The 15,280-nt window shown below is 33.6% G+C and overlaps 1 protein-coding gene across 1 annotated transcript in view; it reads right to left on the reverse strand.

Moving 5' to 3' along the window:
* Positions 1–15,280, reverse strand: part of LRBA (LPS responsive beige-like anchor protein) — a 620,537-nt gene that overhangs the window by 400,175 nt on the left and 205,082 nt on the right. Inside the window, 1 exon segment of the mRNA XM_032464781.1 lies at positions 14,517–14,581. Coding sequence (XP_032320672.1) covers positions 14,517–14,581 — 65 coding nt within the window.

Below are 15,280 nucleotides of genomic sequence, written 5' to 3' on the forward strand. Positions count from 1 at the left end.
AAAAACTGTAATTTTATCTAACAGCTGTGAAAACTATCCTTTCTAACAAAGAATTACAGATAAATTAAGTGTTTAATTATAACGAGCAGCCTCAAAATAGTAGGTTTTCTGTATAGTAAATTAAATCTCTAAATGTAAAGCACAAAATCATTCACATATTTTAATATTAAGAAGAAAAACTGTATAATTTATATCTACAGAGCAAAGAGAAAAAAAAATGCTTGTGTCAGCCTTAGGAAACAAACAGCCCTATCAAGTGACCAACTAGGAAAGATTCTCGCTAGCAGCTCAATAAATAATAGTAATGATGACAACCATCTCCCATAACTACATTACAGCCCATTGTCCACATCTGATTATACTAGTCTAGACCTTGGGTAAGCACATACACACATTTTCACCGAGAGTTTTCCAATATTACTGCTGTTTCCTGGGCTTTCTGTGACCCCCATTAGTAGGAACTGTCAGATTTTCTCTACTAAACATCTTCACCACTGATGGGAAAGGGAACTTACCACTTTTCTGCACCCTAACAACTCAGAATATGGAAGAAACGTTTCTGAATTCGCAATCCTTCTAACATTGTAATTTCTTTAGAATTGACTATAGAGAATACTCACAAACCAAATCTGAGAGAGAAAAACTGTTTCCGAAGTCTTTCTTCAGCAATATCACAACTAATAAAACCTCACTTCTCAGACTGTATTTCCATTTATTAACATAGTCTTTATTCTCATACTGCAGAATTATTACCTAACTCTTCACGTAACTATCGTTTTGCTCACATCTCTCCCCACCCACACCCATACATGGCATAGTCAATCTTTCAGTGTCACAAAAATCCTTAAACTGATCTCTCTCTACTCCTTTCTGAGGTAAAGCTCAGGTAACAACTCTGAATAAGAGCTGCAAAGACTCTAATATCATACAATACACAAGCCTGAAGCCTTAGAAACAACTGACCGACGACCAACAAAAGAGTATTTTTAAACAAACGTTTCAATATTCTTTAATAGGCTTCATATATATTCAAAGCCAATCTAGACCCTTCTCAGTTTAGACCCAGCCAAGGCGGTACCCATTTCCGGAAGTTAAGACTCTTTATCAGGAAGACTACAATGTATCCATCCACTTTACTAAAATTAGAAGGGCAGAGCAAATACTCCATAAAACTATTTCTTCCTGAAAATATAAGAATTCAGTAATTAATATAAATTTCAAATTTAACATAAATGTCACTGCCTAATATCATTTTACTTTTCCAAACTTATTTTGCACAATAATTCCTAGCTGAGCATTGTAGAACAGTAACTCATGATAGCAGGGAGGCTAGAATAGAAGCAGAAGGGTGGTTTGCAAGCTGGCATACTTTAGATGAAACAAATTCTTAGGACTAGGAAAGAATTTATTCTCAAGAACGTATATATAAAGAGGGAGAGAAGACAGCTTTATACAAAAAAGTAAAAACAATGAACAAAACCACTCTGTTTACCCCTCACTTGGAATCCAGTTAGGATTTCTCTGTTACTGCCATCTTCTATTTTTCCAGGACCTGCCTCTGTCTCTGCCGCTTGTTGCATTTGCTTATCATTTCATAAGAAACCCATGACCACCGTTTTTAAAACTGCAATGTCCTCTGCCCCACATTGTACCTATTCTATTTCTCTCCGCGTTTTAATTTTCTCATAGCACTAATCACTTTCTGACCTAATACGAATATTTTAAATTTCTTCACTGTCTATAGCATAAGAGGGTAGGGATGTCTATTCTGTCCATTGCCGAATCCCCAGAGCCCAGAACGTGGACCAGCACATAGCAGGCACGCATAAATATATTTCAAACAAACGAAGAGAGCTGACTCTATCTTCATTTTTATTTTCACTTAACCCTACTCAAAATGCTTTCTTTCCTTCTTCGCCCACCTGTAATTTGTCTCCCTTTTGGCTATATTTATTCTCACTTAATATAGTAATTGATTCCACTTACATATAAAAAATTACAGTTTTTTAAAAAGCATAACTTTATGAAACTTCTGTACACATATAAGCATACTCTACAGGCATGCTGAATCCATACCACCTTTTTTCCATAAGTAACATACTTTGGCCTTGCTGAGAAAGCTCCAATGCAACGCCAAATAGTTTTAAAGCCCTTAAACCTGGAATTTAGCAGTTTTAGGGGATGAAAAACACAAATTAAATGAAGTATCATTGTTTTACATCAATCACAAGTGAAGCAAGCCTAAAAACTAACCACAGAAAACTGAAATTAAGAGAAAAATAGAAGTGAAAAATAATTTGGCCATATCACTGTTTTAAACCAAACACATGAAGAAATGAAATAAGAAAAATGTATTTATCCTAATTAAGGGGAGAAAATTCTAGTCTTCACTGATAAGCCATGAAACTTACAAAAATAATAAACATTAATTTAACTAACCTAATCCCTAAAAAAGGGGACCAGCACATCGTTTCTAAACAACCCACAGAAACTTCTACATCTATTCAATCCACACTAGAGATGACAGTCTCTCAACAAATCTTTGAAACACTGACTTCTTACTCCACCCCAAAAATGAGATCATATCCAAACAACTGTTTATAATGTTTAACTGGAGTTTTTCTATAAAGCACCTCAGCACACATTTAATTTTAAAATTTAACCAGAAAGCACATGGCTCTTTAAGAAACACTCCAGAGTTTCCAAGAGATGAATTCTACTTTGATTTAGGTTATGTCTTTGTTCAGTTCGGATAAGACTACATCCTAGGCACAATGTTTACTTAAGTGAAAAAAATATTTCTGTCTTCTACCAAAATATAACCCAGATACTGGCCAAGTAGGTCAGAATAAAATGAAATGTGTTTTGCCCTCTCTTCCTTCCTTCCTTCTCTCTCTTCACTCCCCTTACATTCATTCTTCTACACACTTATTCCACAGACATTTATTAGAAATCTGTGACATTTGGAGTGAAGGAAAATGCTGAAGCTACTAAATGAATGTTCAGAAAGCAGAAGTGCAATCTAAGCAGTTGAATTTTGAAGAGACAGACAAGTATATTAGTACTAGAAACATTATGTCTTTTATGAGGGCTATTTACATATTCGGATACAAGTCTGAATTATTGCTGTAATAAGCAGATACTGACTATCCCCAGAGGATAATTAAGCAATGTGCCCAACAGTATGTAGGATAATCTGCCCTTTCTGTACTTTTCAAGGATGGGGAAACGAGAATCACAGTAGCAGATTTAAGAGTAAAATCCTAGGAGGCTATGGAAGTTCTCAAAATGTATTTTTAATAAACTAAAACTAACACTGTAAGCATAGGTCATCTTATATGTAGTTGTATATTTAACAAGTTATAGAAATTAAGATGAGAATTTAATCTTAGAATGTTTAACTAACATTGTTCCTTGAAACTAGGTTCCACAGTCTACCACTTTCCTGATTTTTAACATCAAAAATTTTAAAACTTTGATCAGCCAATGGAAACATGTCTGTTTTTTACTTTAAAATACAAATGATACAAATTAAGAAATTATGTAACAAAGACAGGATCCCTTGACATTTTAAGCTATAAAAATCTTACTTGAAGTGAATTTGTACTGATGTTTAAAAATTTCAGAGTATAACAAAAATAGGATCACCTAAAAATACAAAATATCAAGGATAATCAATATTTATCAATTACATTGCTCCTTCTAACACAAGTCAAACAAGCGAAGTTACAAGACTTTGTCACGTTCATAGAGCACCTACCGTAATCACAGCTGTTTAGAACAACATCAGAGGCCTAAAATACTCTAAAAAATATTTGTTGGATGGATGGCAGGAAGGCTGGCAAGAAGAATGGTGGCTACCTAGCAGCTGGATCTCTTTCTTCTGGCAAAATTAAAACCCACCATACTGAAATACTAACGTTTTTAGAAAAGATATAAACAAAACCATTAAGGAATACAGGAATAAGAAGAATGCAAAATATGAAATCTAAACCCCTTTATCCAAATTTGAAAAAAATTTTTAAGGTTTACTGACAAAGAATTTAATTTAAAAATGTAAGCAACAATTCTACTGGAATTAGTTTAATTAAATTTATTTTTCAATTAAATAAATTTTTAAGGTGAAGGAAAAAGCAACTTATATAAAAAGAAATGAAGTTTACAAATAAATCAACCAAAGCCCTATATAACATAATGTTATATACCCACCACATTTGAATTTAGAACAGACGTTCCTATTTCCTACTAATGTGGTGCCACAGCATCACAGAACATTCTGTAAGAAAGCTTTAAGATTGTCTAAAGAATTTTAAACTATTTGAAGACACCTGTGTCTTTCAGTACGAAACTCTTTAGTTCAGTTATTTGCATATTTAAAAAGTAAACTGAGATAATGGTGATGAAAATAATAATTAAATATATCACAAAATATCCATAAACAATGTTCTTATTCACAGAATGTCGGAAATTTAATTTTTTTAAATTTAAATCTTTTTAGTTTATACATTTTACTTGTCTTGGTAAAAACTGGCAAAGAAATATCACTTGATTATGTCAGTGATTACTGATTATTTTTATAGGAATGTTGTTTACAAGAAAAATACCAATAACTGAACTCAAAACTATCAAAACAATGTATTCACAAACAAAGTATTTCATCAATTAAATAGGTAAGTTAAGAGAAACATTTCTTCCAAACAACAATTACTTATGTCTGACCTAAGTAATTGATTTGCTAATAGTACCCATCAAGTCTGATAAACCCTATGCTGTAGTCTCAGTCTGTAAAGGTCTACATGTTATTTACACTAATAAAACATTAATCAAGGACCAAATTTATAGCAGCTACTCTATAAATGAGGTCAAGGCAGGTCAGACTTACATAATAAGAAAGAAATAAAAAGGAAAAAAAAAAAAAAAGGTTGGCCTCTGCAGTAAAAAGAAAACCCTTATTACCTATTCTTCTTGCCCCTGGGATTAAGTCCAGTAGCCTGAACACTACAAATGCTTCACAAATCCGTCCATTGCTATGTAAACTCATTTAACCTCAATATATTAAATATTTATAAAAGGAAAGTCAAATCCACTGATTTAGAAAAATAAATCTCTAAATTGTTCCTTTAAAATATATTCTACCCTCTGAAGAAAGAGATAATGAAAATTACAAATACTACCAATATTTCACGAATGAATGTTAGTTCTCTTTATACTACCGTTTATTTCTAACATTTACTTAAAAGACAAAGGTTAAATACTTTCTATAGGCTAAGCACAGAAGTAAAGAAAACAATTTCTAAACAAAGGAGGCTAATAAATCCAAATAGTTAAGATAAGCACATATAAGAAATCAGGGAAAAGGTACTATAAAGTCTCTAATCACAGCTGATATAAAAAACAAATAAGTTATTCAAATAATTGTTTCCTCAATAAGAATAACAATCAGCTCTTCCAGATAAAATATTTGACAAGAACATGAAATTAATTACTTCACAAAATACAGACAAATTTTAATGTAAAATATTTATTTTATATATATGTATTTTCTTTTCTCTGGGTAATAATCTTCAAAATAACATCACTTGACTATTACCAAGATTGTATAAAATGAATTCCTGTTTAAGAAATACTATTTACATAAAATATATCAATAATTAAAATCAAACTATAAAAGCAATGTACTTATAGAGAAAATATCTTATCAATTAAACACAAATATTTATTGAATTGGCAAGGCACTTCACTTGGAGCCCAGGATACAACCAAAAGCAAGACAGGGGCACTGCCCTCACAAAACATACACTTTACAAGGGATAACGAAGACAAATATGGGAGTAGAATAAAAAATGCAGGGAAACATATTTTAAGAAATGAGGTAAAAATAACCTGCGTAACAGGTTTCAAGGAAGACTTCTCTGACAAGGTGACATCTGAATTGGGCCTTAAATCAGAATGAACCAGACATGTAAAGAGCTGGGGTTGGATCTTCCAGCTATGGTGAAATAAAAAGGTCAACAAACCCTCTCCCACAAAAACAAGCACAGAATTGACAAATAACAATCATTTCAGGGTTCTGAAAACTGATCAAGGCAAACAAAAAAATCAATAATAATCTTAGAAAAATTTGCTAACCACTGAGTAAGAACAAATGGAGTCCGTGGCAATCTTTTCTCGGAATGCACCACCCAAACACCAGAAGTGTGTTGTTTCATCAGTCTACGGCTGCCGATGGAACCAGCAACCTCACTGCCAGAGACGGCTAACCAGATTTGGAAAAGAGGACAGAAAATGAAGAAAATGCATCCCAAGCTGAAAACTGGAAAAGCCAATTGCTATCCTAGACTGAGATTATATTTGTAGTTAGGGTGAGCAGAAGACCAGAGAATAAACCAGAAATTAAAGAGAGAGACCCTAAAAATGAAGTAGCCATATTAAATATACATATATGTTAGATAACTTAGTAAGAATTTCACACATCCATGGCTGTCTGGGTCCCTGGGCACACATACAGTGCAGACTTGAAAAAGGTCAATGGGAAGCAAAAGCTAGGAATAAAAACTACCACAAATTTAAATGTGTCCATCAAGCCAAACCCAGATTTACTGGCCATACACGGTCAAAGGTTTCAGAAAGACTTCTTATCATTGATTTATTGACCTCAAAGCTATGGAGAAAAGGGGCAACCCCTTAAAAGCCAGACTAAGAAAAATAAGAAGAAGATTCTTGAAAAAGCTAAGCAGCAACATTAAGAGCACTGTACCACATGAGAGACATATTCTGCATATTAAGCCCAAGCAAGTAACTTTTAAAAATCAACAAACAAAACCAAATCCAACAATTATAAAAAGAATTATATAACACAACTAAGCAAGAATTATCCCAGTTATGCAGACCTGGTTCAGCATTCCAAAGTCCATTAGTGTAATCCACCATACATAAATAAGCCAAAAAGAAAAGTCATGTGGTCATATCAATAGATACAGAAAAAGCATTTGACAAAATCCAATGCCCATTCATAACAAAATCTTTCAGTAAACTAAGAACAGAGGGAAACTTTCTCAACTTGATAAAAAATAGATACAAAAAGGCCAAAAGCTAACACTATTCTTAATGTTGAGAAACTAGAAAATTTCCCATTAAGATAAGGAAAAGACAAGATAAGGAAAAGGATGTCCTCTCTTACCACTCTTTTTCAACATCATACATGAAGTCTGAGCTAAAGCAATATGACAAGAAAAGGAAATAAAAGGTATGAAGACTGGGAAGGAAGACAAAAGAAGGTCTTTGCTCACAGATGACATGATCATCTATGTAGAAAAACCAAAACAACTGACAAAAAATGAATTCCTCCTGGAACTAATAAGTGATTATGTCAAGATTGCAGGATATGAGGTTAATATACAAAAGTCAATTGCTACCTATATACCAGTACAGAATAAGTGAAATTTGAAATTAAAAATACAATACCATTTATATTAGCATCCCCCTCAAAAAATACTTTAAGTATAAATCTAACAAAATATGTACAGTATCCATATGAAAGAAGTATAAAACTCAGGCAATGAAATAAAAAATTAAATACATGGAGAAATATTCCATGCTTATAGATACGAAGACTCAATATTGTCAAGATGTCAGCTGGTCCCATTTTGGTCTGTGGATTCAATGCAATACAATTCAAAATTCAAGCACACTAGTTTGCTGGTATTGACAAAACAATTTTACAGTTTATATGGAGCACCAAAATGTCCAGAATAGCCAATGTAATATTGAAGGAGAAGAACAAAGGTGGAAGACTGAGGTTACCCAAATTCAAGTCTTACTCTAAAGCTACAGTAATCAAGACAGTGTGGAACTGGTTAAAAAAAACAGACAAACAGATTGATGGGACAAAACTGAGAACCTACAAATAGATTCACATAAATACAGTCAGCTGATCTTTGACAAAGAAAGAGCAAAAACAATATACAATGGACTAATCATACTGTTTTTAATAAATAATGCTGCAACAACTGGACATCTACATGTGAAAAAAAAATTAATCTAGGCATAGACCTTCCAGGCCTTTCAAAAATTTACTCAAAATGGGTAACAGACATAAACTGAAAATGAAAAACCATAAAAATCCTAAAAGATAACACAAGAAAAAACCTAGATAACCTTGGGTATGGTAGTGACTTTTTAGATACACAACCAAAAACATGATCCAAAAAGTACATAATTGATCAGCTGGACTTCACTAAAGTTGAAAACTACTGCTCTGCAAAAGACAATGTCAAGAAAATTAGAAGACAAGACACAGACTGGGAGAAAATATTTGCAAAAGACACATCTGAAAAATGACTGTTACCTAAACTACAAAGAACTCTTAAAATTCACTAATAAAAAAACAAACAACCTCATTAAAAAATGTGCCAAAGACCTGAACAGACACCTCACCAAAGAAGATATACAGATGGGAAATTAGCAAATGAAAATATGTTTCACATCATATGTTATCAGGGAAATGCAAACTAAAACAATAATAAGATACCAATACACACCTATCACAATAGCCAAAATCTGAAACACTGACAACACCGAATACTGGTGAGGATATGGAGCAATAGGAACTCTCATTCATTGCTGGTGTGAATGCATAATGATACAGTCAATGTGGAGGACAGTTTAGCAGTTTCTTACAAAACCAAACATACTCTTTCTATAAAATCCAGCAATCACACTTCTTGGTATTTACCAAAAAAGGCTTAAAACTTATTTCCACACAAAAACATGTACCTGGATGTTTACAAAAGCTTTATTCATAACTGCCAAAACTTATAAGCAACCAAGATGTCCTTCAGTAAGTGAGTGGTTAAGTAAACCACAGTACATTTAGACAACAAAATATTATTCAGTGTTATAATGAAATGAGCTATCAATCCATTAAAAGTCATGCATAACGGTAAGTATGTATTAGTAAGTGAAAGAAGCCAAACTGAAAAAGTTACATACTGTATGAGTTTCTGGAAAAGGCAAAACTGTGACTTTCTGGAAAAGGTAAAACTGTGGAGACAGTAAAAAGAGTAGTGGTTGCCAGCGTGTGGGAGGAGGTTGGGGTAAGTGATAAAGAGGCAGAGCACAGAAGATTTTTGGCACAGTGAAAATAATATAATAGCCTAAGGATGGAAACATGCCATAAACATTTTTCTAAACCCACAGAATGTACATCAAGAGTGAGCCATAATGTAAACTACGGACTTTGAGTGATTATGATATATCAACACAGGTTCATCAGTTTTAACAAATATACCACTCTGGTGGTTATGCTGACAACAGGGGAGGCTACACATGTGTGAGGGCAGGGGCATATTTTCATATATGAAAAATTTCTGTAACTTCCCCTCAATTTTGCTGTGAATCTAAAACTATTCTTAAGAAAAAAAAAGTCTTAATGAAAAAACAAAAGGAATAGAGAAGAAAATATAATCCCCCCAAAAAAGAAAAAATCAACAAGAAAATATGTTTTTAAAAAAATCAACAAGTAAAAGCAATTAACAAAAACCCATAGATACAAAGTAGAAAACCTGGAATCTAAAATTTCTATATTAAATGGTCATTTTTTTAAAAATCCATTATATGTATATACCACAGTTCCTTTATCTACTCAGCTGTCTATGGATATTATGGTTGCTTCCATGCAGCAATTCAGATAAACCTGGAGAACATTACATTAAGTGAAATAAGTCAAACATAGGACAGATACTCTACTTATTATATGCGAGCTAAAATAGTCAAAACCTTTAGAAGCAGAGAGTATAATGTGGTAATCAAGGGCTGTGAGAGGTAAAGTGGGAGGTATTTATTAGTCAAAGGCTACGAAGTCCAAATGTAATGACAATAACTACACAGTGAATATAAATAATCACAATCTGTTAAAAAGAACCAAATGGAAATTCTGTTAAAAAATAATCAACAAAGCCAAAAACCAAAAAACAACTTCCAAGTGGACTCACCAGCAAATTTGAGATGGCAGAAGATAAAATGAAATCAGTGAACTTGCAGATATAGCAACAGAATTTATCAACTGAAGAATGAAGAGAAAAAGACTGAAGATGACAGGATAACATCAAACTACCAACTTATGTGTAATGGGAGTCCCAAAAGAATAGTCAAGATAAACAAACACAGAAATAGTTTATGCAGAAATAATGACTGAAAATTTTTATGAAAAGCTAATTCTACACATCCTAGAAGTTCAAAGAGCTCCATGCAAGAAAAACACCACCAAGCACTACCAAGGGTCTAGGGTTTTACTCTATTTGTAGGATCTTCCCAATTTTTTTAGCAGTTTTAAAAAGTTAAACGCAGACTTCCCACTGAACCCAGCAATTCTACTCTCAGGTATATTTACCCAAGAGAAATGAAAACATATGTCCACAATGTCCACACAAAGCCTTGTACACAAATAATCATGGCAGCATTATTTATAATAGCCAAAAACAGAAAGCAATCCAAATGCTCACTGACGGCTGAAGGGATAAACAAAATGTGATATATCCATACAATGCAATACTATTAATCACTAAAAGGGAACAAAATTCTGATACATGCTATAATATGGATGAAATCACAAGGAATTATTATAAGAAGGGTTGGAGAAAGTAACCGTGATCTAAAAACAAAAATCACTGAAAAATAAATGGGAATTACTTGGGGACACATAGAGACAGCAATGATGAAGAATGGTAAGTGATAATAGTCTTCAAAAGAGATTCAAAGATGAACAAGATCCTGATTTGTCAGTTCCCTTAACTCCTCTCCTTCTCTGGTCTTGTCTTCCATCCTACTTCAGCCACTTATTGCATGGTCATGTGCCAGACGTCATCATCTCCAATAACTACATGGCCTTGGTTCTACTCATTTGACTCTAACTGCTACCTCTCGAGGCTACAGCTCACTCATTCTACTATCACAACTGTAACACTCCTTAGAGCTCCAAGTCATCCCTCCTACCATTCTTTTTTTTTTTACATTCACTTTCCTCTTTACCTAGCTTAATAATTATAGTCTTGTGGTCTATGATTACAATCACTTTCCTGCATAAAAGTTTGACTCCTCCCATGTTACCATAAATGATACATTCATGCTGTCTTTAAAGGCAACCACTCTTCCCCACCCAGTCTGTATATAAATTCATCCACTCTCTAATCAGCCCAAAAACATCACTCCAGAAGTTCTCACCTATCTCTCTCCTATACCCATTTCCTCACTCATTATCATGAAACTGTGTTGTTTTGCTCTCATTTTTTAAAACTCTAATTCCTGTGACTCTGTTTCCCCCCACAAGCTACCACTCCATTTTATTTTTGCTCCCTCTTTGTAGCAACACTCCTCTAAAGAATTTTTAATACACATTCTCTAGTTCCTCTTCTCTCATTCTCTTCTTTTCTAAATCCACTGCAGATAAGCTTGTTTCCACACCACTCTCCCCAAACTACTCCTATCCAAGTCAGAAACCACAACTGAATCTGTGGTCAAATCTCAGTTGTCATCCTATCACCTTAAGGATGTCCTCTACTCTCAAGATAGTACCTACCACTTATATGCTTGTAACACCCAAGTTTATACCTCTAATCTGGAGAAATAACTCACCACTGCCTATTTAACATCACTACTTGGATGTCTTCTAGAGACTGAAAAATCAGTATCTCTAAAACTGAACACCTGATCTTCCCCAATAACTGCTTTATCCACAGCCTTCCCCATCCTGGTTGATAGAAACATCATCCCTTCAGGTACACAGGCCAAAAATCTTAAGAGTAATACCTGACTCCTAGCTTTCTCTCACAACCCACATCCAATCCATTAGTAAATCCTATTGGCTCTATCTTCAGAATAAATTCATAATACTGCTACTGCTCACCTCTTCTACTGCTACTGCCCTAGTGCATGTCATCATCATGTCTAACTAGGATTACTACAATAGCTCTCTAATTGATCTTTTTGCTTCTATCCTTAAATTCCTATATACATCAGCCAAACAACTTTTTAATACATAATGCAAACTGTCTCCCTGATCTACACAAAATCCTGCAAGGATTGTTATTTCCTACAGAATGGTAAAGGCTCTACACAAAATCTTGCCCTATGTCTCTGACATCATTTCCCATTTCTCTCCATTTTGATCACTTTGTTCTTGCTATACTGGCCTCATTCCTCAAATATACCAAGGAAGCTTTCATCTGTATACTGCCTGTTCCCTAAGACTGGAATGCTCTTCCCCTACATGCCCTATGGTTCACTCCTTCAAATCCTTCAAATGCTTGCTTACATGTCACTTTTCTGTGACCTCTAATCTAACCACTCTATTTAAACTAGAGACCGTATCAAACCTTTATATATCATTCAAACATCTCCACTGCCCTCAACCTGCTTCCCATTATCTTTTTCCAAAGTACTTACCACCTTTCACATATTATATTACCCATTACTTAGTTTGTTTATTGTTCATAGTCTGTCAATGACTATTGGAATTTAAAATCTACCAAAAAAGAACCTTTATCTGTTTCGTTTATTGCTCTATCCCCAGAATGAAGGACAATTCATGGTACAAAGTCAGCGTATAATAAATATTGGCTGAGTGAATAGATGAGGAAACGCAGGTTCACAGAAGTAAAAGTACTTTCCAAATAGCAAAGCTGAAGCTTGGACCCAAGGCTAATTTCATAGTCAATACCATTAATCACAAAACCATGTTGCCTTATCTATTAGAGGTAACAGTAACTAGCACAATTGATGGCATTTACACTTAGTGGAACCTCATCAAAATCAACCTTTGTAAGTTTTTTTTTCAAAAAGAACTAGTGTTAATCAGTGTATTGCATTAAGTAGAGTGAGTACATTTGATCAGCAATGCTCACTGCCTAACTCTCTTTCTATATATAAGCATTAAAAGCATCCAATACTTCAGTGTTGAAATTCAGCCAAAGAGCTATTTATTTTTCTTGATGAATAAGCACTTTGAAATTTTTTCTGAAAGTAAGACTGAATTATTAGTCATGCACTCATTGAGAAATATTTATTGATTTCCTACCACTTGCCAGACTCCAGACTACAGTTTAGCTCTGTTTCTCATACACAGATCACTGCAATGGCCTTGCTGTTGTTCTTCTTGATTTCAATCAGGTCTCCTCTCCTTCAACTCATCCAAAACATCACTGCCGGTTATCTTTCCAGAACTCAATGTCATAATGATATTCCTTTCTTAAAATCTTTCAAGGTTTCTGACTGCCTTCAGCTGAAAGTTCAAATATACCACACTAGGCTTCTTATGATCCAGATGCCCAATTCTATTTCATAAATTCACACACAAACACATGTAAACACACACTCATACACACCTTCCCATATCACAGTTTCTTCAGATCTTCTATTCCCTCTATTTGGAATGCTTTTCACAGACATGTCCTCCCATATATGCATAATCCCCACTTTCTCAAAGTCTACATGACAAATTCTACTCATCCTTGAAAATACATCTCAAGAATCATATTCTCTGGAGAAGTTTTGCCTAATTCTACCATACTAAATTGTGGAGTCTTTCTCTTTTTTTCTCATTCCGACTTTAGTAAACTATGCTTAAATACTTCTAGCACAGAAATTAGCATATGGCATTATAACTGAAAATTTATTTTTTTGTTCTCAATACTAGTCTGTAAGCACCTATAATTATCTGCTGAGTGGAATAATTTTAGTAGTATTTACGATTACATAAAGTTATCAATATCCTTTTCTCCCTTTATGTATCATTAATGAAACAGAGGTTGAATTCCTAGTTACTAGTTCAAATAATTTTTATAGTGACAGCGTTGATCTCCCAACACTAGTCAGAACATTATAAAGAAACATTCTTAAACAATAATTTTGCTCAGAATGCTGTTTCCAGTGGCAGCCAATCACACATTTTAATCAATACCTTGAGTCTTCAGTTCAAGTAATCCAAAATCAACTGCCACAAAATAGATACAAAGTAGTCCACTCATCATTTCCTCAATTTACTTTTAATTCTCTCACTTTCTTACATTTATTTTCTCCCTTGTATCTTTCTTTTATATCTCAGTACTTCATTTTCTTTCCTACTACTGAATTTTCTTTCCTTGAATTCTTCTTCCCTTATGACCAGGCCATGACACAAGAGAGGTAACACAGATACATTAGTCTATTGGCTTTTCAAATACAATAGAATTTTCTAAACGTCCAAAAAAGTATCAATCTTCCTTAAATCTGCTAATAAAACCATCAGTTTACTTTTGCCCAACTCAGTCTTACTGAAAAATAAAGAACAGATTTTATCATTAAGAACACAACAATAAAAAAGAACAATGAAATTAAAATACTGAAATATCTATAATTAATACCTAAGCTCCACTATGTCACTAACTGCAAAACAATACAGTACCAAAAATATCAGTTCCAATGGAAAAATACAGTAACATTTTAAAGTAAAATATAAATAAAATAAATATAAAATAGATTACCTTCCTTCATTGACAAGTTCAATAAAAGCAAGACCTGCATTCTTCTGAATAGAATTCTGCCACTCCTAAAAAACAGAAGAAAATAGCTGAACAAATTTCACTCAGTAGGTTATTTCTTTAAAACAATAAGGAAAAACATCATCCACATCAATTTCGCACCTGAGCTCTTAATGGAAAAGCTGTGTTAAACACGCTGCCCTACCCAACGCAGCGCCGTGAACACAATAGTTGACATTGAGAAGTAAGCTAAATATGTCAGCAACAATTTGATTCTAGATGAACTAAATGAGCCTGTCTATACTTAATCTTATCCTTTTAGTTCTACACCATTACATGTAACTGATTTAACTGAAACAGTTGGAAAGAAAGAGAACAAAGCAGACCAAGGACAGAGGTTTTGTTTTTGTTTCTTTAAGAGATGCATCACCCTAAATGAGGGGAAGACAGAATTAAGTAGCTTCATAAACTTAATAAATAGCACACATTCTACAAAAATCGATCATTAATGACTGAGAGAAAGACAAGAAACATCAGTGAATTTGACTAGACCATTTTTTCAGTGGGAAACTATAGCTCACTAGACCTTTGAATTAGTAAAAGATGGTATAAATCTATTAATATATTCTTTATGAATAAGATATCCACTAAAAAGCCTTCAAAGGAAATCAACCAGTAGAGTATATACAAACGAATTTTTTTAATCTTCATCTCAAAACATATATAAAATAAGAATTAATCCCATAAGGCCGGGCCACATGAATTGA

The sequence above is a fragment of the Camelus ferus genome, chromosome 2 (genome assembly GCF_009834535.1).
Source record: "Camelus ferus isolate YT-003-E chromosome 2, BCGSAC_Cfer_1.0, whole genome shotgun sequence".
NCBI lineage: Eukaryota > Metazoa > Chordata > Mammalia > Artiodactyla > Camelidae > Camelus > Camelus ferus.